Source organism: Peromyscus californicus, unplaced genomic scaffold (genome assembly GCF_007827085.1).
Source record: "Peromyscus californicus insignis strain IS unplaced genomic scaffold, ASM782708v3 Scaffold_3__1_contigs__length_106647218, whole genome shotgun sequence".
Classification (NCBI taxonomy): domain Eukaryota; kingdom Metazoa; phylum Chordata; class Mammalia; order Rodentia; family Cricetidae; genus Peromyscus; species Peromyscus californicus.
The window spans coordinates 44,788,719-44,813,945 of NW_026294551.1; the positions used below are offsets into that span (position 1 = coordinate 44,788,719).

A 25,227-nucleotide genomic window follows, 5' to 3' on the forward strand; every position below is an offset into this window, starting at 1 on the left:
TCTGGGGTGGAGGTGGCCTCTAGACACCCCAAGACTGGGCTGGGCCCGACTGTGGTGTAGGGCAGCGGCCAGTTGGAATGTGGGCGCAGTCAGAGGCCGGAGGCGGGGGCCAAGGTTCCGCTGGCCCAGCGCCCAGCCCAGTTTCCTTGCTCCAGCCGGGTTTTCTCGGATCCTGTTGCCAGGCTTCGCTGCCTAGCACCTGGAAGCTAGAGCCACGGGTCCCTGGGCGGCGCGTGGCGCAGGAGACCTTAAAGCGGCCTCTAAAGAGTCAAGTCTTTGGGGTGCGACCCGGCAAGGCACCGTCCCAGCGCAAGGGGCCCCCACTTCTGGAAAGAATCTCAGCCACGCTCTCAGTTGCAACGGGAAAGAGAAGCCTCCGCTTCCGGGGGTGGGCGAGGCTGACTTAACTTTCGAAGCCTGGGCAGAGTCCCGAGCGCGACCGCATGCGGAGGGCTGGCGGAGTGGGCGGGGCGCGAGGGCGGGCTCTAGGACCATGGGGCCGCGGCTCCGCCCCCTCTTCCGGCGGGCGGGGTTGCGGACCCGGGCCGCTCGCGGCCGCCAGTCGGCGCCGCCCGCAGCCGGGGAACGCGGCCGGAGCGAGGCGCGGGCTGTGGGGCCGCCGCGTGCCCGGCCCCGCTCGCCCGTGCCCGCCGCCGCCAGCCCGCCATGCCCGGCTTCGACTACAAGTTCCTGGAGAAGCCCAAGCGGCGGCTGCTGTGCCCACTGTGCGGGAAGCCCATGCGCGAGCCGGTGCAGGTGTCTACTTGCGGCCACCGCTTCTGCGACACCTGCCTGCAGGAGTTCCTCAGGTGCGACCCGGGGGCGGTGGGCCTCGGCCGGCGGGGCGGGACAGCGGGGCGGGGAGGGTGACGGGCACTGCACGGGGAAGGGCTCGGGCCGGAGACACGTCGGGTCTTTGTCTGCGCGGCCGCCCCGGTGACCTCAGGAGCGCCCACCAGGATGTCAAGGGGCGGCGGTGACGTCAGGGCTCCGGGGAGGACCCCACGTACCCAGGCGTAAGGTCGCCCGGGTCCTACCTGCCCAGCTCCAGGTGGGGAAGACGTCCCTCCCCGAGCCGTGGCGAAGGGAAAGACGCCCTTCTTCCCGACCCGTGGCCGGCCCTTCCCCCCCACCTGAGCCCGAGCGGCCGCAGCCTTGAACTTTGAATCCTTCGGGGAAGGGAAGGAAGGACAAAGCCTCTCCCGCGCGGCGCGGCACGGCAAGCCTGCCTCTGGAGTTCTCCCCCGTCCATCCTCCTCTCGTCCTCTCTGACGCCGAGAAAGCGGCCGCTATTGTTCTCCCATTTCACAGAGATGGAGAGAGAGGCTACGATTTGCCCAGGGTCACACGGTTCAGATCTTAGCGGGGCATCCAGCCCGGGCTGCGTGTAGTCACGCAGGAGAGGTTGGACTGGGAACCCTCCCTGGGGTCTGGAGTGTGACGGATGGTCGGGTACACAGGCGAAAGGGGAATTGTCCCCGGGTGGGTACTTAGTGTCCCCTGCCCTCTCAGGACCCAGGTCGTGCCTTGCGGCCTCAGGCCCCCGTCACACTTCTGGGCACCCCGAGGGCTGCGGTGTGGGAGGGGAGATCGGGGAGCCCCCGACGCCTGTGGAGGTCGTGCCCTAGAACCCACGGAAGGTCAGGTCGGCCGCGGTCCGAGGGGCACTGTCAGGGAGATCAGTGTAAGACTTGTGCCTCAGTGTCCCATCCCACTGCCTCCGAAGAGCCTGGCTGGCGGAAATCTCAGCAGGCCCTTTGTTTTTTTTGTTCCTAGCAGCCGCGGGCTCGGGCTCTCACATATGCTCCTGCTCAAGCTGCTGTGCGGGCCCCCTCCTCCCTTCTTCCCTCCCTCCTCCCTCTGGCCCTCCTCCCTGCAATGTACACACTGAACTCCTCCACAGACACACGGGCCCATTGTCTCCTCAGCTCCCTTCCCGGCCCTCTGGTTTCCAGATGAGGCCAGCTGAGCCAGCCCCCTCCTCCGGCTGACCCACCCTTACTGCCTCGGGGAAGGAGCCAGAAGGGGGCCGTCAGGCCCAGTTCCCTCCTCCTTCACCTCCTTCTCAGGCCCCTCGAGGCTGCTTCTGCCCCTCCTCCTTCTCCCGGAAATCCCCTCTTCCTCTCCCACTGCCCCCCTCCCCCCATCCTGTCTTCTCCCCTGGGCTTGGGCCTCCACTGCTCAGCCAGGAGCTGCCTCTGCCTTCTCCCCTCCCCCACTGATCGAGTGTTCCGTGGCCTCTGGAGGTGGTTGAGCAGGCTCTACCCTCCCCTCCACTATCACCCCTACCCTACAAGTTAGGTTGTCCATCGCCTTGGCCAAACCTTTGTCCTGGCTGGGCCCCAAGCTGCAGGGTAAGCCTCTGCCTGAAGCCTAGGGACTTGCCTTAGTCCCCTCGTCTCCAAAACCACTGGGTCAGCACATTCCTGAAGCCGCCAAGTGGACCCCCTCCCCCGTGGTCCAGTCCTCTTTCCCCACTCCTGCCGAGGCTATTACTCAGGTTGAGCCAGAAAGGCTCCTTGCCCTGTGGGTGCAGGCATACCTGTTTGATGCCTGAGCATGTACTGTTCTCTGCATCCAGGACATGGCCACTAGTAGCGGGGCCAAGAGGAGGTCTTAGGAAGTGGACTGGGCACCTGGGGTATGGCCTGCCCAGGCTCTGGGAAGTGCTTTCACACAGGGCTGCCATGTAGCCTCTGCTTCCGCCTTGAGGGCTGCCTGCCTCCCGCCTACCTGACTCAGATCTGCCAGGAATGCCATGCCTAGGGGCCTCTGTCCTGCTGGGTGAGCCCTTGTCTTGCCTGGGCCACGACAGTCATGTGTGACGGGTCTTGTTGGGGTCAGCTAGGGCATACTGGCAGGAAGAAGCATGCTACCAGGCTCTATGGATGTGAGTATCAGGGTGGAGACTGGGAAGAAGGGGGACAGGAGAGCTGGCAGGGACTGGGGTCCCCAAGTCTCAGAAGCCTTGCCCGTGGTAGAGCCTATCTGAGCTGTGGACTTGCCACAGACGCCCCCGGGTGCTGCCTCAAGAGGAGCCTGGGTGGTGGTGGTTTTGTCATCTGAGTGAACCCCTTCTAACCCTTCTCAGAGGCGGGTGATGAAGGCCGGGTGGGAGTGAACACGGGAGCGCCAAAGGCTTTACTTTTCCTTCCCACCTCTTTAGGAGACACACCCTCAGAGAGGGGTGGGATAGCATAAAGTAGCCTCAAGATGACCTTTGCCCTGGTTCTTGGCCTGGCAGTCATGGAGGCTGGGTAGTCCTGGCACCTCATCCAAGCCCATCTTGTATACTCTCCCATCAGCTTTCAGAATAGCCAATGAAAACCATTTTGGGAGAAGGGGGTGGCAGGCTGCCTGTTTCTTTCAAGTCCAGCTGCTGTCCTGGGGGGAGGGGATGCCAGCTGCCACCTGTTGGGTAAGTGCTGCCCAAGACAGCTGTGTCTGTCTGCACTGGACCTGGAATACCCTTTGCAGGCTGTCTAGCACCCTTGGAAAGTGGGTTCCTAATGACCTCTGCTTTCCCTTTTTCTCAGCTATGGCTGGCCTGGAAGGGGCCTGGCAAGGGAGGGTGGCTACCCTGGTTGAGGGAGTGAGGCCCAGGGTTTGAACCTTGACCCTGCCTTCTCCCCTTTCAGTGAAGGAGTTTTCAAATGCCCTGAGGACCAGCTTCCTCTGGACTATGCCAAGGTGAGTACACACTGCTAGGCTGGAAGCCTGGGTACATAGTTAGATAGACTGTTGCCCTTGGTGGAGGCCGGAGCTGTTGGCAGCCCGCAGGCACAGGGCCAGTGTCAACCCCAAGCCTCAGGATCTTGAGCCCCCACAAAGGTAGCCTGTTCTCTCCCACCAGGCCAGTTTGCAAACGAAGGCTGTGTTTGCCCTGGGGGGCAGGCACAATGCCCAGCCTGTAGGGGTGCACAGAGCCGCTCTGTGCCCGTAAAAAAACGCTCCCTCCTCTTCCTGTGGCAAGTTAGACCTGTGGCCAGGGGCCAGGACCCCTCCACTAAGAGGAAGGAAGCGGGGGAGGGGGATGGTAGCCTGTGACTGAGCAGGCTGATGTGATGGGGTGTCCCCTTGAAGGGAGCATGTTCCTGTGCAGGCATTTTGGGGACCCTGGGTTCCAAGTCAGAGTAGATACCACCTACTGTACCCTTCCTTCCTCCGAGGGCACAGAGACACCTAATCTGAGAGCCCAAGAGCCCAAGAGGTTATTACTGGCTTATAGACACAGCCAGCTCCGTTGAGAGTCGGGGTGAATGTGACTACCACAGGCTCTGATCCTTGCTGAGCCCCCCATTCTCTGCCCACAGATCTACCCAGACCCAGAGCTGGAGGTCCAGGTGTTAGGCCTGCCTATCCGCTGCATCCACAGTGAGGAGGGTTGCCGCTGGAGTGGGCCACTCCGCCATCTCCAGGTGAGGCTCTGGGGTGGGGAGCTGGACTAGCCCTCACTCATCACTCGCAGATGCCGACCGAGTCTCTCCCACCAGGGCCACTTGAACACCTGCAGCTTCAATGTGGTCCCCTGCCCCAATCGCTGCCCGGCCAAGCTGAGCCGGCGGGGATCTGCCTGCCCACCTGCAGCACGACTGCCCTAAGCGCCGCCTCAAGTGTGAATTCTGTGGCTGTGACTTCAGCGGGGAGGCCTACGAGGTAGGTGGGTCTAGGCTGAAGGTGAAGGGAGGGTGGGGTACCTGGAAGCTCAGGCATCCCTTAATTCAGCCCCTGTGCTATTTTTAGAGTCACGAGGGCATGTGCCCCCAAGAGAGCGTGTACTGTGAGAACAAGTGTGGTGCCCGCATGATGAGGCGACTGTTGGCCCAGCATGCCACTTCTGAGTGCCCCAAGCGCACCCAGCCTTGTGCCTACTGTACCAAGGAGTTTGTTTTTGACACCATCCAGGTGAGGCCTTTACTGACCTGTATGCTATGGGACTGGGTAACAAGGACTCGGGGTATTGACCACTACGTCTCTCTCTGGTCCTAGAGCCATCAGTACCAGTGCCCACGGCTGCCTGTTGCCTGCCCCCAACCAGTGTGGTGTGGGCACCGTGGCTCGGGAGGACCTGCCCAGCCACCTGAAGGACAGTTGCAGCACTGCCTTGGTGCTCTGCCCTTTCAAAGAGTCTGGCTGCAAGCACAGGGTGAGATGCCCCTTTCTCGGCCCCCTTTAGCCCTTAGGGGTCCCCCTGACCAACTGCCTCTTCCCAACACCCTCTGCCACCGTCCTGTGGAATTGGGTGCCTGCTACCCTATCTGCTTCTTCTCTCCCCCTGGACCTTCCTCTTTTGGTAACTTTTTCCTTCCCCCCATGGCCTTGGGTTTTGCCAACAGTGCCCTAAGCTGGCAATGGCACGTCACGTGGAGGAGAGTGTAAAGCCACATCTGGCTATGATGTGTGCCCTGGTGAGCCGGCAGCGGCAAGAGCTGCAGGAGCTGCGGAGGGAGCTGGAGGAGCTATCCATAGGCAGCGATGGAGTGCTCATCTGGAAGATCGGCAGCTATGGGCGGCGTCTCCAAGAGGCCAAGGCCAAGCCTAACCTGGAGTGCTTCAGCCCGGCCTTCTACACACACAAGTACGGCTACAAGCTGCAGGTGTCCGCGTTCCTCAACGGCAACGGCAGTGGCGAGGGCACACACCTCTCCATCTACATCCGTGTGTTGCCAGGCGCCTTTGACAATCTCCTTGAGTGGCCCTTTGCCCGGCGGGTCACCTTCTCCCTGTTGGATCAGAGCGACCCGGGTCTGGCCAAGCCACAGCATGTCACAGAGACCTTCCACCCTGATCCAAACTGGAAGAACTTCCAAAAGCCCGGCACTTGGCGAGGCTCCCTGGATGAGAGCTCTCTGGGCTTTGGCTACCCCAAATTCATCTCCCACCAGGACATTCGAAAGCGAAATTACGTGCGGGATGACGCAGTCTTCATCCGTGCCTCCGTCGAACTGCCTCGGAAGATCCTCAGCTGATGGTAGAGCCTTCTGCGCTGAAGCCGGAAGGGAGGTGGGACAGTACCTCAGCCGCTGGCTGGGACTGGAGAGGGGGCCGGACCCCCCTGCAGCTTCTTTTGCCTAGGTTGTTAGCCCACCACCCTCTCCCCACACCACCACCACCGCCCCACCCCTCAGGTGCCTCCAATTGGTGCTTCAGCCCTGGCCCCTGGGGGGGAGCAGGTCTCGGGGTTATCAAGGGCTGGAAACAAGTGATCCCAGGGCCTGTCTCCCCTCCTGGGCAGGGCAGACATGCCTTGGTGCCAGCCACATTCTACCTGGACTGAGGTGCCTGCTCAGGTGCTATGTCCCAAGAGCCATAGTGGGGGTGGGGGTATGGGAAAAGGGAGGGGGTAGTTCTAAGAATCTGCCTTGAGATTAATCTCTCTCCATTTACCCAGTGTTGCCCTCTCCGGTTATTTATTTCTTTAGTGCCAGGAGGGCACAGCAGGGGAACTCTGATTTTTAATAAATCCTGAATTGTATTTATTAACTTGATTCCAGCCTGTCTCCTCCCAGTTGGTTAGGGTTCTGGGAGGCTGGGCCCAACAGAAGGAAAGGGGTTGAGCTGCTGCTGCTCGCAGTGGACCGCTCTGGTGGACAATATGGGAACTGCAGCAAGCCTTGTGTGGGCGCCTGCAGCTGCCCTCTGGTGGTTCGATGGATAAGTGCAGGGACCGCTTTTCATCAGGCTGGCGTTTCTAGTTCCTACCTCACCAAAGACAAGTTCTCTGCTTAGGCAGGTGTTTATCAATAATTACCATGTGTGTATACATGTGCGAGACAAAGGTCCATGTCCAGTGTCGTCCTCAGTTACTCTCGACCACTTTGAGCCAGGATCAAAACTCCTGGAGCTCACTGATTCCACAAGACTAGTCAGTCTAGTCGGCCAACGCGCTCCGAAAATCTTGCCTTGACTGACCCTGCACTAGGGTGTTATAGGTGTGCGTTGTTGTGTAGTTTTTGTTTTTTGTTTTACACAGGTGAGGGAATCCAAACTCAAGTCCTTGTGTTTGTATAAGTACTTCCACCAAGACGGCCATTTTTTTGGGGGGTGGGGTTTCGAGACAGAGTTTCTCTGTGTAGTTTGGTGCCTATCCTAGATCTCGCTCTGTAGTCCAGGCTGGCCTCGAACTCACAAAGATCAGCCTTGGCTCTGCCTCCCAAGCGCTGGTATTAAAGGCATGCACCACCACTGCCCGCCTTTCTCCTGTGTGGTCCCAGGTGTCTGGAAGTCACTGTAGATCAGGCTGGCCTGGAACTCAGGAGACCCTCTGCCTTCTGAATGCTGGGATTAAGAGCACGTATCACCCTGCCCGGCTTCCTGAGGCCTTTGTAAAGCTTTTACCATTAGAATAAATGGCCTTCATGAAGAGTTAATGAGGCTGCGTGTGCCTGACACAGCAAGGACTTAATGTCTGTCTGTACTCAGGGGCACAAAGCACTTGGGTTTTCTCACCTGTAGTCTCGTGTGCTTTCTGCACAGTTCTGAATGGTTGTCTCCGACTACATACATTTCGCCAGTCAACTAAACGGAAGCAAACTGACTCCTTCAGCTAGTTTGGGGCAGGGCCTGGAATTGTTTTGTTTTGTTTTTTGCCCCCTGGTGCATGCCACGAACTACTCAACTACATGTCCACCCTTGAATTCATGACTAGGATTCTGTAGACATATAGCTCAATTTGGGCAATAAATTTGGGCTTGCTTTTGGCAAGTTACTTAGCTCTGTGGGGTTAATACCCTTAATGGTAAGATGACTTTTGCTCAACTGCTGGTCTTGGAATGTGATCATGACAGGAGCCAATTCGCATGAAGTGCCTTACTTAGGGCCTAGCACTGAGACTGGTAAGGAGGATGTAAGGGGCTGTTCTACAGAGGGAAGTGAAGAGAGAAGGCAGAGAGCTGGTTGCTCCACTAGTCTTGTATTTTCACTCTATTTACTCATCTAGGGGGCCGTGGGACCTTAGCTGAGAAAGCCAAAATGGTCCCTTATCATACAACCAGCTTGCTAGACAGTCACCTGGAGACTAGAGAAAACCAGAGACATGGGTCAAACTACTGTTTAGCATTTCAGAAGCTGGAACCGCTTGGATTAAAGCTGGCCTTCCTCTGCTGACAGACAACTGTGTGACTGAAAGCTGGAACACTGCAATTGACACACGGCCTGGCGGGCCTGTCCTTCATCCCAACTGTGGTCCTAGCCTTGTGGAATGCAGACTAGGGTCGACCGCAGAGCATGAAGTGGTGGACTCCCTAAGCACCAGCCTACCTACCTACCGTGTTAGCTTTTTTTTTTTTTTTTTTTTTTTTTTTTTTGGTTTTTCGAGACAGGGTTTCTCTGTGTAGCTTTGGAGCCTTTCCTGGAACTCGCTATGCAGACCAGGCTGGCCTTGAACTCACAGAGATCCGCCTGCCTCTGCCTCCTGAGTGCTGGGATTAAAGGTGTGCGCCACCACCGCCCGCCCCGTGTTAGCTCTTTGGGCAGACTGGCTTGGTTTGCAGAGTACTTGCCTGGACACAAAGGAGGAGGGAGGCAAAGCGCGTTAACAAGAAGGGCATGCCACCTGAAGGGCACTCTGGATTCCACGTGTTTCCCCACCTGCTGACTAGCTTTCCTATCTTCCTCCCCCTACAATCAAACTGGGCAGAGCCCCAACAGTAAAAACCAAGCAGGTAACTGAAACCTCCCCACCCCCATTCCCATCAGAGGACTCTAGCATTCCGCTTGGGAGCAGTGTAAATCAGGAGGGTGAGGCAGCTTCCTTGTTTTGGATTCCAGAACTCTCACCTCTGTCACAAGAAATAAAGTGGAGGAAGGTTTATAGTTTGCTGGAGACTTTATGGTGAACAGATGCCCGAAAACTTCTTAGGACTGATGGCTCTTGGACTGAAAGGATGGCAGCGCTCTCCGGCTGGACCCTACCTGGGGCCTGACCGAGCTGCCTGTGTGCACACCCTATAGCCTGTAGCCTGGGATTCAGTCTGGGGTAAGCAGGGGAGGGTTTCTGAGGGATGAATAAGAGAAACTCTTTTACTCAGGGAAACAATACAGACTGTCCTCAAGACAAACCACCTCAGGCATTCACCACATTAAACGAACAGGACAAGGTCAAGAGGAGGGTTTTTTACTGGTTTATAATTAAAAAAAAAAAAAAAACCCACCATGCCCACAGGTGAGGTGAGGTGGAGAACAAGGGTGAGTAAGTGGAATGGGGCTCCAGGTATTCCCTTGGGGTGGCAGGGAGTGTGAAGATGAGGCCCTGGTTTGGACCCTTATTGCTGGTTGGGTGGGGCAGGGGACAATGGGGTTGAACTAGGAAACACCTTACACCAAAGTTGAAGGCAGTCACTTGTAGGGTAAGGGGATCACAGTACGTCTTCCATGCAGACTAGAGGTGGGAGTGAGGTGTGAAAGCCCCCAAGTTAGTGTCTGGTCCAGTTTCCCACAGTGGCAGCCCACTCTCGGGAGGATTTGGGAAGGGCGTTACAACAAGAATATCAGATCGGAGGTCAGGCAAGAGGTCACAGGAGATAGTGGAGCTCATTAAATACGACTCAGAGAATCGGCTAATGGAGGGGGCTTTGGGTGAGGAGATGGCCAACACCTTGAAGGAGGCTGCACCAGAGGCTGAGGGGCTTGGAGACAGGGCAATAATCCCAGTGTTCACAGACGGCAGGGAAACAATAAATTAGGACTTCATGTTGCTATCATTTGGCATAACACACTCAGGCATTTTTTTTTTCCTTTTTTTTTTTCTTCCTTTTAAATATAAGGCAACTTGCCAACACATAATTTAAAAACTGGTCTTCAGTCACATCGCTTCAGTTCACTACAGAATGTCTGGCTAAGAAACAGTGAGAACAAACCCAAAACCTTCAGTTATCAGCTCACATTCCCCAAAGACAAGAGGAAAGGCAGGGGCTTATTATTCTTCTTCTTAAAGCCCAGCTGTGCAACAGAAGACAGGTGCAAAAGTTTACAACAAAACAATCTAAAGTTACAGAGATGTGTTGAGTTTCTAGACAACTAATTGTCACTTGGGAATAATGAGACACACTGGTCCTGGAAGGTGGGAGATGCTCTAAGAACGGGCAAGGGGCAAGAGGGGCTGTTTCCAATGTACGCCCCTCCGCAGCAGTCAGAACCATGCTCATTTGGTAGAGGAAGAATTCAAAGAGCTTAAGGCTTTGTGTTTTTCCTTTTGTTCTTCATTAAACTGAAGGGCTGCAAAATGTGAGGGTGAATGTACCTGTGGGGGCCACTCATACCAAAACGCTCTCTCAAACCCACACATTCATACAGAAACATGACACTTAAAACTTACAGTGTGGACCAATAATTCCTAGCCAGTGTAGAGAACCAAATGCAGTTTTAACTTTTTTTTAAACTTTTTTGGTGTTTTTAATTCCAAACTCTAATGTGATCATCCTTTACCTATAACTAATTCTTCAAGTAAGGTAGTTTTTTTTGCTTTTTTTTTTTTTTCTTTCTTTTTTTCTTAAGGGGGAGGGGAGGCAGGGATGAGGACAGTTGTTGTTTGGAGAGAGGCAACAGTGACAGGAGGTCTTGGGAATGCCAGATGGCCACTGCATTTCTCTGGGGGGGGGGGGGGGGGGGGTCAAGAACCAAGATGCAACACAAAGGTTTCCTCTCGGAGTCTCAGGACTTTGTCAAGGAGAAGTGCAGCGGCTTGGGAGCAACGTCAATGCAGCTGAGAAAGATGGAAACTGTTTATTCTGATTTGACATCTTTGGGGGAATAAAGAATTAGCTTCCAGAGCACTTAGAAAGTCTGGCTTCTTAGTCCCAGAGAAGTCGAACTTAAGGCTCTAGGCCCCTTCCCTCAGCCATACTCAGTCTTAGCAAGACGGCCAGAGTAACAAGTGGTCAAGGTGGAGACTGACTGATAGGCAGGTGGCTGAGACCCCAGGTTTGGGTCTAACAGAAAGCCACGAGTTGTTTGAGAGGAGGGTAAAGGACCTTCTTCTGCCCCTAAAGAGACCCCGCCAAGTTCCCTTCCTTAGGTATCTAAGGATGATCACACTGGAGCAGTGAGACTTTGAAACTACCCAGTTACTTAAAAGTAAGACTAAACCTAGAAGGGCAATGTATGACGTGTTGCCTGAGGACATCACAGCTCCCTATCTATACCCTGGGTGCTGAATATGAAGACTTCGACTATCTGTGGGATCAGGGGCTCGGGTGCCAGGGGCTCGGTGGGCCTTGCTCAACATGGCCAGGCTCTGTTCTCGGAAGCAGGCCTGCTGGAAATCCCCACTCAGGTAATCCACCGTTTGCATCAGACTGTTCTGGCTTGCCACTGGCCCACCCCCAGTTCCCGCTCGGTAGTGGGCCCCAGGAGCTGCCGCACAGTCGAGGGGGTGCACCTGTGGGCTGCCCACCATGGAAGGGCATGGCGAGGTCCTGAGACCCCCGAGCTGTCGCTATTGGGAGTTGGTAGGATGTTGTTCCACAGGGGTTGGAAGTAGTGACCATTGGGATAGGCCAGTGGGGCTGGTAGGCCGTTCACAGGTGGGGATGGGGTCGGCTTCTCCAGGGAAGGCTTCAGATGGAAGGACTGTGCCAGGCAGAGTTCCTGTGGGTAGGCAGGGGCCTTGCCCACAAAACCAGGCCCCGCCAACTCACGTCCTGCTGTATGTTTGCCTGTCAGGCCAGGGGCTGGTGTGCCACCAGCTTCACTGCACATCTGTTGTAGGTGGGCCAGCTGGTGCTGGTTCCAGGTAACTGGCTTGAGGTCGCTAGGGTAGCCAGTGGGGGCTCGAGAGATGCCTGTGGGCAGGTTGACAGGACCTGCGGCAGGCAGTGCGGCTGTAGCCGCATGGGTGTGCTCCATGGGATTGACCACACATGAAGGCATTGGTGTGGGGACGCTGTGGGTCGACACCCGGGTGCTTGCATTGATGAGCAGACTGCGACTAATAGGGCTGGGATTGGCGATCTGGCCCTCACACACTGAGGTAGTGCTGATGCCTGCCCTCGTCTGGCAAAACTGGTTGATCTGATGCACGATGCTGCTCAGGTCCGGGGGCTGGCTGTGTTGCAGGGTGGCCGCCATCGAAAGGGGGGATAGTTGAGGTAGACACGGTCACATTCGGGGGCGCATCTGAGTCTGGCATCTTCCGGCCTCCATGCAGCAATGGATTAGGGGGGTGCTGGAGACCCTGGTGAGTCAGGGCCTGTGGGTGGACCAAGCCCTGGGTTTGGGCCATCGGCTGTGGGTGGCCCAGGCCCTGAGGCTGCTGGAGGCTCTGAGGGTGAGACAGTGCCTGTGGTGGTGGTGGTATACCCTGAGGGTGTTGCAGTGTCTGGGGAGGGGCGTGGGCCAGGGTCTGTGCATGCTGCAGGGCCTGCTGGCGGGCCAGAGCCTGGGCCTGGGGGTGGGCTAAAGTGCTCGGTGCCACAGTAGCATAGGGTGCCACCGGGGGGTTCATGATGGCCTCAGGGAGTAACCGGGCTCGGGTGCCGTCAAAGTCCTTGAGTATGCTTTTGGCTGGCACTTTGACAATGGCAAGCAGGCCTGCCTTGGTGGCAGCCTGAGTCGGGTAGGGACTGTAGCGCTGGGCTGATGTGTCGAGGCCGTTCACAGTACGACGAACGTGTTTCCGCTGGGGAACCTTCACACTGTTGGGGAAGATTTTTATAGTCAGTGGGTTGTTTGCGACCTTCTTAGCATACGCGTCCAATTCGGCTGGGGTAGGATAGTGAGCAGTTCTCATTTTCTGTGTAGTGTCCCCTAGAGAGAGAAAGAGAGAGAGAGAGAGAGAGAGGGGAAGGAGAGCAGAGAGGAGGGGAGCTCATCAGTGCCAAGCCAACCAGCCTTTCTAGAATGCCCTGTTGAAGCAGTGGGAGGAGGAGGCTGTCATCTGTAGCCTTCACTCTAGATCCAGCCACAGTTCCCACAATCACAAGCACAACTGAAACTCACTAGGTATATACAGTAGGCCAGGCCAGGCACTAAGGGACAGGCTATTTCAGTGATCCTCACTACGACCACAGGGGGCAGGTGTGCTGTGAGCCTGTTTTATAGGTCTTTAAAGGAAAAAGCAACTTTCTAAGACTCCAGCTTGGCAATTCAGAGCCCAGCCGGTTCTCACAGCCATCACCAAGAATTCTTCAGTACGAGGTTCCTACCCGCTACGATGACACACACAGAGGGTTAGAAGCTTTAAACAGAACTGCCTGTCAGCGCCCTCCTCAGGCAGTAGTGACACTGGTAAAGCGGGACATACTTAGTCCCTCCACCTCGGTCTTGTGGCCATCGAAGCAGCTGGGGCGCCATGCCCAGGGGTGGACAGGCCTGTCTGGCACAGAGAACAAGACACTTTTTCAGGAGAAGAGGAGGAAGTTGCCAAGGTCTCCCACTCACAAGTTCACTGTTGTTTACAGTTTACTTGGTGTCTGACTGGTTGAAGATCCAAAGGTTTTATTTATTGCTGTGTGGCAGGAGGAGGCTTATAAACGACAGAGCAGCAGGGAGGGCTGAGGAGAAAAGATTCAGACCATCTCCACGTCCTCGGTGCCAAAAACAGTCTGTATGGGATCCGGTCTGTCACTCTCCGACAAGAAAGAGGTGAAACTTGCCTTCCTCTGGAGACTGCAGGAATACCCACACAGTGTGCCTCATCAATGTTTAACAGTCTCCTTGTTCTCATCTCCGGGGGCCTCCCATCGAGGGACTCCAGCAGATGCTGGGTTTCCAATCCAAAAAGAAAAATTTCCCACAAGAGCTCTTAAAAGTATGCCAGGCTCCCTCCTGCAAGGATCTCTGCTGTTTTCCTCTCTCAGAAAAGGGGTCTACTCTGAGCATACACAGAAAGTACATAATTAATACTTGCTGAATGAGTAACTGTACACACTGCCCAAAGCAGGAGGGAAATGGCTTGGCACAGAGCCTGGGCTCAGCTGGCCGACTCCCTCCCCGCTTCCTCCCTTGGCAGAAAGTAGCCAGGAAAGACCAAGGGCTAATCTATTGAGTGCCCAGCTGGTAGCTTTGGTTGGCCTTGGCCCAAAGGAGACTCCATTCAAAGTCATGTCACTGGGCATCAACTGGAGCAAAAGCAGATTTCGGGGAGCATGTTAGAAGAACTGGGTAGAAACCGCTGTTTTCTGAAGCAGGGAAGGAAAAAGTTCAAGGCTAGGAGAAATGAGCACGCGGTTCCGTGTTCCTAACAGCAGCCCAGAGCTTGAGATGTAGCTAGTCTCAACTACGCCATTTTATCAGCCTCTAATACTGCCCAACGCACCTCAATACCAACAGCCCTATGAACTCATTTAGAAAAAAAAGCTCCCAGAAACCCCTTGAACAAACACCACTTCAAAAGCCACCCGAACCATACATTTGGCTACTGTTGATGTTAGCAGCAGCAAGGGACACAGGGACAGCTCTACATCATCCCTGGCAGTGGCCTCAAGAATTCCCTTTCTCCTTAAGGATCTTTACTCAGGCAAACTCAGGATTCCTGGGCTTCACCAGAGAGAATTTCAGGACAAGCGAATATGAAACAGAGTTAGCAGGTTTATTAAAAGGTTACAATATAGATTTTAAGCGTAAGGGTTGGGGAGGGGAAGGCATTCAGGAAAGATAAGAAGTAGCTGAGCGTAAGAATGGGCTTTTCAAAGGCAAGTCACCCAAATGTATATTTATGATGGTAAATCACATCATTTAGAGAGTGTAATTTACTACAAGATTTAAAGGTTGAAGAACTCTGCCAGGTGTGGTGGCGCACGCCTTTAATCCCAGCACTCAGGAGGCAGAGGCAGATGGATCTCTGAGTCCGATCCAGCCTGGTCCAGAGTGAATGAGTTCCAGGACAGCCAAGGATACAGAGAAACCCTTTCTTGAAACCCACTCCAATCCCACCCCACCCCACCCCCCACCCCCCCCACCCAAAAAAAAAAAAAAAAGAAAAGAAAAAGAAGAAAGAATCTCAGGTTTAGGCTGGCTGGGTTGTGGTGGTTCATACCTGTAATTACCAGTTGGGAGGCAGAAGTATGACCTTGAGTTCCAGGCTAGCCTGGACTGCAGGCTGAGATCTCAAGTTAAAAACCAACCAACCAACCAACCAACCAATCCTGGCCGGCCTGAGTACTCATCAGGCTGCTACAGATAGAAGGGCTTTGCTGCCAACTCCTAGCACAGCGCCTTACCTAGAAGACACAGCACGTCTGGTGAGTGCTTACGGCAGTATCACCCAAACAAACAACTAGGACTCCGTGGAGCAATGGGAGTCCAAAGTGCTGGGTTTTATTTGGTTCAGATGGAAAATGTAGATCTACTTCTTAGTTCTTCTCTCTCTAACCTCATCTCTACTTGAAATCCAAGTAAAGACCTGGTGTGGGAAGTGGCTTGTTGAGGAAGTTCTCTGTTCAAAGTGAGCATCAGTTCTCAGGGTTTTTCCTAGCCCGGCAAGAAGACAGGCTGAAGTATGTTACTATTGCTGCTGACAGTGGAAAGACAGTTGAATTAGGAAGAAAAATGAACATAGAGAGGGAGGCTGCAGCCTGAGAGCTTCTGCTGAGGAAGATCTGAGGGATGAGCACACTGAGCAGAGTGTCCTCTTACTCCGGAATAAACCACCACTCACCCCACCCCACCCCCCCCCATACTAGAATGAAGCATTAAGCTTGGCCCTTACAAAAAAACCAGCTCAACTAACACCTTTTCTTCTTCTTTTCCCTTTCCTCTTTCCCTCTTTTTCTGGTCTCATGCTGATCCTGACCCTTCTGCCTCTACTTCCTATACCACTATGACCAGACTTATTTTTGAAGTTTTGAACCAAGGTTCCACAAGGTCAACCAGGTTGTTCCTGAAACTTCTGATTCTCTTGCCATGGCCTCCCAAGTACTTAGATTTCAGAGGCATGCCACCACGTCCAGCTTCTTATTTGGTCTTCAGAGACAGGATCTCACTATGTAGTTCTGCATGGACTTGAATTCATAACCTTCCTGTTCAGCACCCTAAGGATTGGAATTTCAGTGCCATCATGCTTGTCTTTTTGTGAATTAATTAATTAATTTATTTATTTTTAAAGATTTATTCTGCCTGCATGTGTCCTTGGAGGCCAGAAGAGGGCACCAGATCTCATTACAAGTGGTTGTGAGCCACCATGTGGTTGCTGGGAATTGAATTCAGGACCTCTGGAGGAGTAGTTGGTGCTCTTAACCTGAGCCATCTCTCCAGCCCAATGAATTTATTTTTTTAACACTTTATTTTTATTTTATGTGCACTGGTGTTTCTCCTGCATGTTTGTATAAGGTGCCAGATCCCCTGGAAGTAGATTACAGACAGTTATGAGCTGCCATGTGGGTGCAGGGAGTTGAACCTGGGTCCTCTGGAAGAACAGTCAGTGCTCTTAACCGCTAAGCCTTCTCTCCAGCCCCATGAATGTATTTTTATGGAGCCCCTCCCATATATACAGGCTCACTGGCACCTTACTTCCATAACAAACTCCTCTAACCACAGACAATAATCTTCAGTTTTGTCTAAAAAGAGAAATCTTACTTAAACAGCTGGTATGGTTATAATATGGATACAGGGCAGTTGGAGAACTGAGTCTGTGGCTACAAGAACAGTTTAATCTAAAGTCCAACTATGGCTCCACCATTTAACAACGGAAGACTCAGTGTGATTCCTCATTTGTCAATAGAAATGAAACTTGCTTTAATGTTATAAAATTACTAGTATTAAGTGACTCAAACAGGAAAAATGTGGTGTGAACATGAGTCACAGCTGTTTACAGTTATTCAAGAAAAGCAGGTCTGGCAGAGCCTGCCCAGTCAGAACAAAGAACCCGATCTAGGAAGCAGCAAGGCAGGACCCCTGACTTCAAGCTGAGCTGAATGTGACAGAAAGCACGGTTGTCTAGTCTAAGGGACTGTGTGTGTGTGTGTGTGTGTGTGTGTGTGTGTGTGTGTGTGTGTGTGTTGGGGTGTGGCGTTCGTAAATCCAGTTTCCTCCGGAGATCTCCTTGGTTATCCTTTTCTTTTGAGGTGTGGCAGAAACTTGGAATCCACAGGTAGAAGGCTTGGGAGTGTGATGGGAGCGAGTTCTGACCCAGCAATTGGATAGTCATGTGACATACGCAAGTTCCACGTATAAAAGAAAGCAAGGAGCAGGATTCGATGATTCACACTGTACTCTGCCCTCTAGCAGCTGAGGTAGGATGGTTATAGTGAGTTCCAGGTCAGCCTGGGTTAGAGGAATGCCCTGTCTCTGAAAAACTAAAGAAAAAGAAAAAGAGCAGGAAAAGTCTCCCCTGAAGAATTAGTGAATAGGGACAGTGAGGCCCAGAAGGCAAAGCTCTTACTGTGTGTGCAAGCCTGACAACATAATTTAGATTCCAGGAACTCAGTGTGGAAGGAAAGTATTAACTCCCAAAAGTTATCCTTGAACTTCACAAGTGTATCACAGAAACATGCATGTACCTGTGCACATACCTGCTTCATAAAAAACACAAGTAGTAAAATAAAAATTTAAAAATATGTATGTAGGGGCTGGATAAATGGCTTAGTGGTTAAAAGCACTGGCTGCTCTTCCACAGGACTGGGTCTGATTCTTAGCACCCATATAGCTGCTCACAACATGCATGCACATTACGCACACAATCTCTTCACTGGGAGGTTAGGGAAAAAGGATCACTGGCCAGGAGTTTGAGACCATCCTGGGCAACATAGTGAAGGCCAAACTCAACAAAACATATATATATATATATTTGTCTAAAGAGAAAAATCTTACATACATACATACATATATATAAAAAATGTAAAATAGTACCTAATACACAGGAGGCAATTACTGAGTTTATCCAGTCTTTGAGTCAATTCACAATTGCCATACTTTTCCACTAGGGGGCATGCAGTGGAAATAAAGTAATTTCAGTATTTATTCCAGGCTCTCCCAAGGCTCTGCATGCAGGAGGTAAAAACTTGCCAACTAAAAAATGGTATGTTAGGGGCTGGAAAGATGTCTCAGTACTTAAGGGCACCAGCTGCTCTTCCAGAGGATCCAGGTTGGATTCCCAGCACCTACATGGCACCTTACAACCATTGTTACTCTAGTTCCAGGAGATCCGATGCCACCTTCTGGCCTGTGGGCATCAGGAATGCAAGTGGTACATAGATATACGGGACAAAACACCCATACACATCAAATTTTTAAAAAGCTAGTATGCTAGCCAGGTATGGTAATATACATCTGTAATCCCAACACTTAGGGAGGTAGAAGAGAATCAGGAGCTCAAGGTCATCTTTGGCTACAAAGTTCAAGGATAGCTTGGGATACTTAAGAAAGACTGACTCAAAGCTGGGCATGGTGGCGCACGCCTTTAATCCCAGCACTTAGGAGGCAGAGGCAGGTGGATCTTTTAAGTTCGAGGCCAACCTGGTCTACAAAGCAAGATCCAGGACAGCCATGGCTACAAAGAAAAACCCTCTCTCGAAAGACAAAACAAGCCAACAAAACACCTGTCTCAAACGACCAAAAACCTCCATAAAACCCAGAAAAACAATCCACACCAACAAAAACAACGGGAAGACCTCTTACCACTCCAGCCACTGCACAGTGACTATTTTGATGAGCCACTACTACATCCCTGATGCTGAGCTAGGAAAGGGAGCTTGGGGTCAAGGAAGAAAAAAAATTCCAAAAACCACCATTTCTGGGAAAAGATGGGTCAGGAGCAAAACCAAATTTACAAGCAGAGTTCCTAAGCAGCTGAGGACTCAAAGCAAGGGACACCATGGCACACACAATCTAGAAATGTCCAAGAGGACATCCACCTAACTCAAGCATTTCCTCCAGCAGCCACAGCCCCACTCGAAGCTAAGATGTCCTGGGTTTGTTTGGGTTTGGAACTAGCAAGTTCTCCAGCCCCAGCTCGTCAGGCACTGGGACTGCAGGTGGCAGCCCCGTGCTAGGCAATTCTTCCCTCGTTATCACTGAGCCCCCCTGCCATCTACGGGACTCTCCAAGTGTATTTCCTCTTACTGTGTTCTCAGAAGCCGGGACGAGGACACAACTGAGTGTGCGCGTTGGGATGATCACAGCACACAGATGTGTCGCCCAGTCATCAGGATGACAAAGGCCAGGGCTGGAGGTACAGCTGTGTGGTTGAGTACTTCCCGAGCATGCCAGGGACGGCCCTGCCTACAGAGTCAGAGCCAGGGAAAGGAGGGTGTCCCCGTCTTCTTTGTCCTTTCATCAGACAAATTCAGAACTAGTGAGGGTGAGTGCTCTGCTCTTTCAAGGAGTGAAGTCAAGCAGTTGTTTGTTGTAGCTGATTTTTTTGTTTGTGAAGACAGGGTTTCTCTGTGTAGCCCTGGCTGTTCTGGAACTCCCTCTGACTGCCTCTGCCTCCCGATTGCTGAGAATTAAAGGCCTGTGACAACATCCTATTTTTTTCAGTGCTGGAATCAAATCCAGGGCTTTCTGCAAGCTAGGCAAGCATTCCACCAAACTGAGTCACACCCTCAGCTCCAATTTAATTTTATTGTTTTGTTCACTTTTCTGAGACAGGGTAGTCCTCACCAGCTGGCCTCAGATATTCACCTGCTTCTGCCTCCTAAATGCTGGGATTAAACTTGTGTGCCACCATGCTCAGCTCTATTTTTATCTATCTATCTATCTATCTATCTATCTATCTATCTATCTATGAAGAGGAAGGGGAGCAGGAGGAAGAGGAAGAGGAAGGGGAACAGGAGGAGGAGGAAGGGGAGCAGGAGGAGGAGGAAGGGGAGCAGGAGGAAGAGGAAGGGGATCAGGAGGAGGAGGAAGGGGAGCAGGAGGAAGAGGAAGAGGAAGGGGAGCAGGAGGAGCTATTTTTTTTATACAGGGTCCAAGAGCTAAACTGCCTAGGATGGCCTTGAACTTGTGATTTTCCTGCCTCAGCCTTTCACGTAGCTGGCTTCATACCATTAAGACTAGACTATTTTTAACTGCTGATGCTCTTACAGCAAACTATAATTGATCTGCCAAGTGTAGCTGCAGTGTGCTTTTGGAGGAAATTTGACTGAAATGAAGCTACACGGGTCAGTTTCCATGTTGTCTATGGCTGCTTTTGATCTACAACAGAAGAGCTAAGTAGATGAAACAGCAACTATGGCCCACGAAGCTCAAAATATTGGCTTCCTGGCACTTATGGAGGAAGTTTGCCAATGGCTGCCATGAAGAACTCAGGTAAAGTGCACAGCATTGAAGAAAGCCCCATTGCCTCACCAGTTGCCCCCTTTTGATTTAAAAAGGTTTACTCCAAATTTAGGGCTGTTTTTATACTTAGACACTCTACATGTAATAGTGGGTCAGAAATAAAGAATATTTCCCTTGCATATCATGTAGTGCAGAGACAGAAATAGAAATCTGAGAAAAGTGAATTACAATGCTCCAATGTAATGTAATTAAGACAGGAATCTAACAGTCCTCAGAGGTTCAATCAGGGGGAAGCACACTGTTAGACAAACACACCCAGAGAAACCGAGGCAGTCAGCTCCAGACTCCTGGAGGAAAAGCCTCTTTATTTCTGTGAGCAGAAGTCATGCTGGCTCAGAGGGCCGAGAGCAAGGCAAGGGGAACGGTCTTGTGTCCCTGGCAGACCACATTCAGAGACCAAGGACTCACCAACAGCGTACACAGTCACTTCCGAGACACAAAAGGGAGCTGGACACTCAGTTTCCTTGTCTTTCTTTGTTAATGTGCGTTGGTGTTTTGCCTGCATGTATGTCTGTGTGAGGATGTCAGATCTCCAAGAACTGGAGTTACAGACAGCTGTGAGCTGCCATATGGGTGCTGAGAATTGAACCCGGGTCCTCTGGAAGAACAGTCAGTGTTCTCAACCATTGAACCATCTCTCCAACCCTGGCAATGAGTTTTCACTCAGCACCTCACAGGGTTGAAAGGGAACATTTCTTTGAAGGGTCGTACGATACACATCCACTGAAGTTCCTTGTGGCTTTGCTGTGCAGCAGAAAGCTACTAGTAACAAGCGAAGTTCACACACACTGGGAACGGTAGGATTTGAGAGATTTCTCTGATCACAAAGTGTCTCACACTGCTGACAGACAAGTCCTTTGTGGCTGCTGTCCTGCAATGTCAGCCCATGACTACCTTGAAGTACCAAAATTCATGGTCAGCGCATCACAGACGTGATGCTGGGACAAAACACAGGGCATCCAGATTACTTACATTTCTGAAGTCCAGTGTTCATCTGCGTGTGAGAGAGAAGCTGAAAGGACAGGTCACCTGGCCCTGGTAGACAGGCTAGCATGGCAGACCAGCATCAACACAGCATGGGGCAGCGGTTCACACTGTAATGAACAACAAAGAATAAGGTCATGAACACTTCTTCAAGGAAGGTACAAGGGACAGCCGATATGGGCAGCAGAGTGCCTAGTGTGGACAGACAAGCAACTGAATTAACAGCGGGCTGGTTAAAAACTTGCCCAAATCTGTTTGCAGCAGCAATCACTGCAGCCAGTACATGTGCGGGCGGAAGGACTGCCTGAAACTGGGAAAGAGCGATCCACACAAAAACACGTTTGTAAAGCTCCTATACTCCTGAGAGCACTGGCCTTACAGGGTGACCTTAGCCTCCTGCAGTCCTAACTGGGGTTGGGGCAGTAAGGCAATTCTAGAAGTACAGCGTCAGATTTGCAAAGACATCACGCACCTGATTTTTTGTTTTTCAAGACAGGGTTTCTCTGTGTAGCCCTGGCTGTCCTGGAACTCACTCTGTAGCCCAGGCTGGCCTCGAACTCAGAGAGATCCACCTGCCTCTGCCTCCCGAGTGCTGTGATTGAAGGTGTGGGCCACCACTGCCTGGCTTGAGATTTTTTTTTTTTTTTTTTTGGTTTTTCGAGACAGGGTTTCTCTGTGTAGCTTTGCGCCTTTCCTGGAACTCACTTGGTAGTCCAGGCTGGCCTCGAACTCACAGAGATCCGCCTGGCTCTGCCTCCCGAGTGCTGGGATTAAAGGCGTGCGCCACCACCGCCCGGCTTGAGACGAGTTTTTAATGGAGCCAAATTTGCCTTGGAATTCTTTGTCCTCCTGACTCAGCCTCCAAGGGCTGTGATGACAAGTGTTTTCTCTGAAAAAGCCGCACCTACACTGAAGACTCTGCAAATGGACTGACTGACCTCGTTGTGGAGTCAGAATGCTGCAGATCTAGGGCCACAATAATGGTGGTCTATCTTCAGTCCTGCTAACCACAAAGCTTTGTTAACTTGTTCGTCTGCTTTCCCCAACGATGTTTTCCATCAATGCACTGACTTACGACCATCTTTTGTTATGTGACTATAAAATTTACGAGACCATTTCTACTTGGAACATGACATTCAGGGCAATCTGAACCCCTATTCATGTTCACCCATATTGAACTCAGAACAAATTATTCCTTATTCCCTTCAGAACTGTTATTTTCAGCCGGATGGTGGTGGCACACGCATTTAATCCCAGCACTAGCAGGCGGATCTCTGTTCCAGGCCAGCCTGGTCTACAGAGCCAGTTCCAGGACCGCCAGGGCTACAGAGAGAGTCTCAGTCTAAAAAAAAAAAAAAAAAGTCCCCTTCTGGGGTGTGTGTGTGTGTGTGTGTGTGTGTGTGTGTGTGTGTGTGTGTGTGTGTAGTGGGGGTACAGGTGGAGGATAGGTTGGTCCAGGCCAGTCTGGAATTTAAGGGTCTCTTGTCTTGTTCCCAGCGGGATAACAGGCAATGACCACCCTTGCCCTGGAAATCCACTTCTCAGGGCCACTCTCAGAACCTGTCACAACAGGTCCTCAGTCAGCCTATCTTCCACTATCACCCTTTGTTCCACTCCCAACGCCATCACTGGGATCTCTCTGACAAGAACAACACTTTGTCCTGGACCACTGATTAACTTTTCCCTAGCACTACTAACTGGATTATTTATCATTCAGGTACCAAGAAAGCTCATTTTTCTCTTTCTGGACATCACAATCAGCTTTGTTTTAGTTTGTTTATATGTGTGTGCCTGCGTCTAAGTTCATGTGCACCACATGCACACAGGAGCCTGAGGAGGCCAGACAAGGGTGTCAGATCCCCTGGAACTGGAGTTACAGGCTGTTGTGAGTTCCCATATGGATGCTAGGAACTGAATTTGGGTCTTCTGCAAGAGCAGTAAATGCTCTTAAGCATGGAGCTATCTCTCCAGCTCAACATATTAATCTTTTAACCTGAGGTGGGCTTCCTAAGAACACAGGTCTTAATTATCCTTCCAAATTACAGAATCAGGGACAAAATTAAACACACAAAAAGTGCCCAGTAAATATCACTGGCTGATATTTCCGAATGACAGCAATACTTTATTTAACCTCAGGTCTTAGGACATTTTGGGGATGATGCTGGTAGTGCTGGGGATCACTCTCATAGTTTAATGGCATGCTAAGCATGCATTTTTATTAAAAAGGGCTGGAGAGCTGGCTCAGCTGCTGAGAACACTGGCTGCTCTTCCAGAGGACCTAGGCTTGGGTCCCATTCCTCACATGGCAGCTCACACGTCTGTAACTCCAACTCCAGGGCATCTGATGCCCTTTTCTGGCCTCCATAGCATTGCAAGGGTGTGATCCACAGACATATATGCAGGCAAAAAGATCCACATACATAAAATAAAAATAAAAACTGAGCTAAGTCTCTAGCCCTGGAACTTATTTGAAACCCAAACTCTGTGTGTGTGTGTGTGTGTGTGTGTGTGTGTGTGTGTGTGTGTGTGTGTGTGTGTGTGTGTGTGTACACACGGACGTACACCTTCACTGTGAAGAGTTAGAGGCTATTAAAATGTCTATATCCAAAAGGAAAAGCCTGGATACTAATTTTATCTATTTTAAAAGGTTTTCAGGGCTGGAGAGATGGCTCAGAGGTTAAGAGCACTGACTGCTCTTCCAGAGGTCCTGAGTTCAATTCCCAGCAACCACATGGTGGCTCACAACCATCTGTAATGAGATCTGGCACCCTCTTCTGTATACATAATAAATAAATAAATCTTTAAAAAAAAAGTTTTCATCACTATTGATGTGTGTACGTGTGTGATGTGAGGATACACAAATGCCACAAAGTGCACTGTGGAGATGAGAGAACAACTCTGGGGTGCGCTTCTCTCCTTCCACTTCTAACTACTGAACTCGGGCTGTATCAGTTCGTGTGCATCACCACTATCGTCACCGGTGTGCATGGGATACGACAGAAGGCCCTGTGCCATAGTGTATCTATCTGCTGGTTGTATGCTATATTGAAAAGCATCATTTGTTTCTCTGTTTTAATCTCCGTGGATAAAATGAGTGTCCCTAAAAACCTGAGGAAGCTACAGTTGCAAGCAGCTTACCCAGACTTTGCTTATGTCCATTCACTTTCCATCACATAGCAGGCTGGAATTCTGCAAGCCCTGTCGGGAATGGTCACTGCAACTACATAAGGAGTGGAGTGACCTTTGAATCTAATCACATTCATAATCAAGAGCAGAGCTGTCAGACTGGGTGGGATTTTGCTCATAAATATTTGAGTTTGTGCCCAGAGCAAGACAATGAGAACAAAAGACCAGGAGAATGCTACTGAACGCTTCATGAACAAGCGGGGCCAATCTTACCAACCCCTTTGAAAACTGGAGGAGGGAACGTTTCCAACTCACTGTATGAGCCAGCACTGCCCTGACACCAGAGTGCGACAGAACACTGGAGAAAAGCCTCCCTCAGGTAGGGACAGGGAGAGGAAAGGCCCAGCAGGTAAAGGCACTTCCTGCCATGCCTGATCACCTGAGTTAAATCTCCAGATCCCACATGATGGAAGGAGGGAACTGACGTTCTGTGGCATGTAAGCACCCACACCCATACCCACAAATGAATGTTTAAAAAAGAACAAAACAAAACAAACAAACAAAAACCTTCAGATAAATATCCCTGGTGAACACATACAGAAAAATTCCCCACAAAAATCATCTGTCACAACCAAGTGGGATTTATATCAAGGGTGGAAAGATGATTCAACATACATAAATCTAGAGAGAAGATGAACCACATTAATCAAACGAAAGACAAAACATTATCTAACAAAACCCACCAGCCACCTATGATAAACCCTCCCCACAGATGGCGGCACACACGGTAAGCCCTGCACTAAACAGGCTGACACAGGAGAAGCATGACTTCCAGACCAGCCTCAACTACAGAATGTGACCTGACCTCAAAAACAACACAAAACAATTCAGGTATAGGGAAAA

General features: G+C 51.5%; 2 protein-coding genes across 2 annotated transcripts in view; one reads left to right on the top strand and one right to left on the bottom strand.

The window, feature by feature from the left end:
* The first annotated feature begins 586 nt into the window (after positions 1-586).
* Positions 587-7,370, top strand: Traf4 (TNF receptor associated factor 4). The gene is given in 9 exon segments (XM_052755838.1): positions 587-809; positions 3,639-3,690; positions 4,314-4,418; positions 4,494-4,565; positions 4,567-4,656; positions 4,744-4,905; positions 4,990-5,028; positions 5,030-5,146; positions 5,337-7,370. Coding segments are annotated over 9 exon segments (1,413 nt in total). The 5' UTR covers positions 587-666; the 3' UTR covers positions 5,970-7,370.
* Positions 7,371-10,703: 3,333 nt separating this feature from the next.
* Positions 10,704-25,227, bottom strand: part of Fam222b (family with sequence similarity 222 member B) — a 35,287-nt gene continuing 20,763 nt past the window's right edge. The window contains 5 exon segments of the mRNA XM_052755840.1: positions 10,704-11,371; positions 11,373-11,423; positions 11,425-12,075; positions 12,077-12,744; positions 21,187-21,308. Of these exon segments, the coding sequence (XP_052611800.1) occupies positions 11,132-11,371; positions 11,373-11,423; positions 11,425-12,075; positions 12,077-12,744; positions 21,187-21,268 (1,692 nt within the window). The 5' untranslated portion in view covers positions 21,269-21,308 and the 3' untranslated portion in view covers positions 10,704-11,131.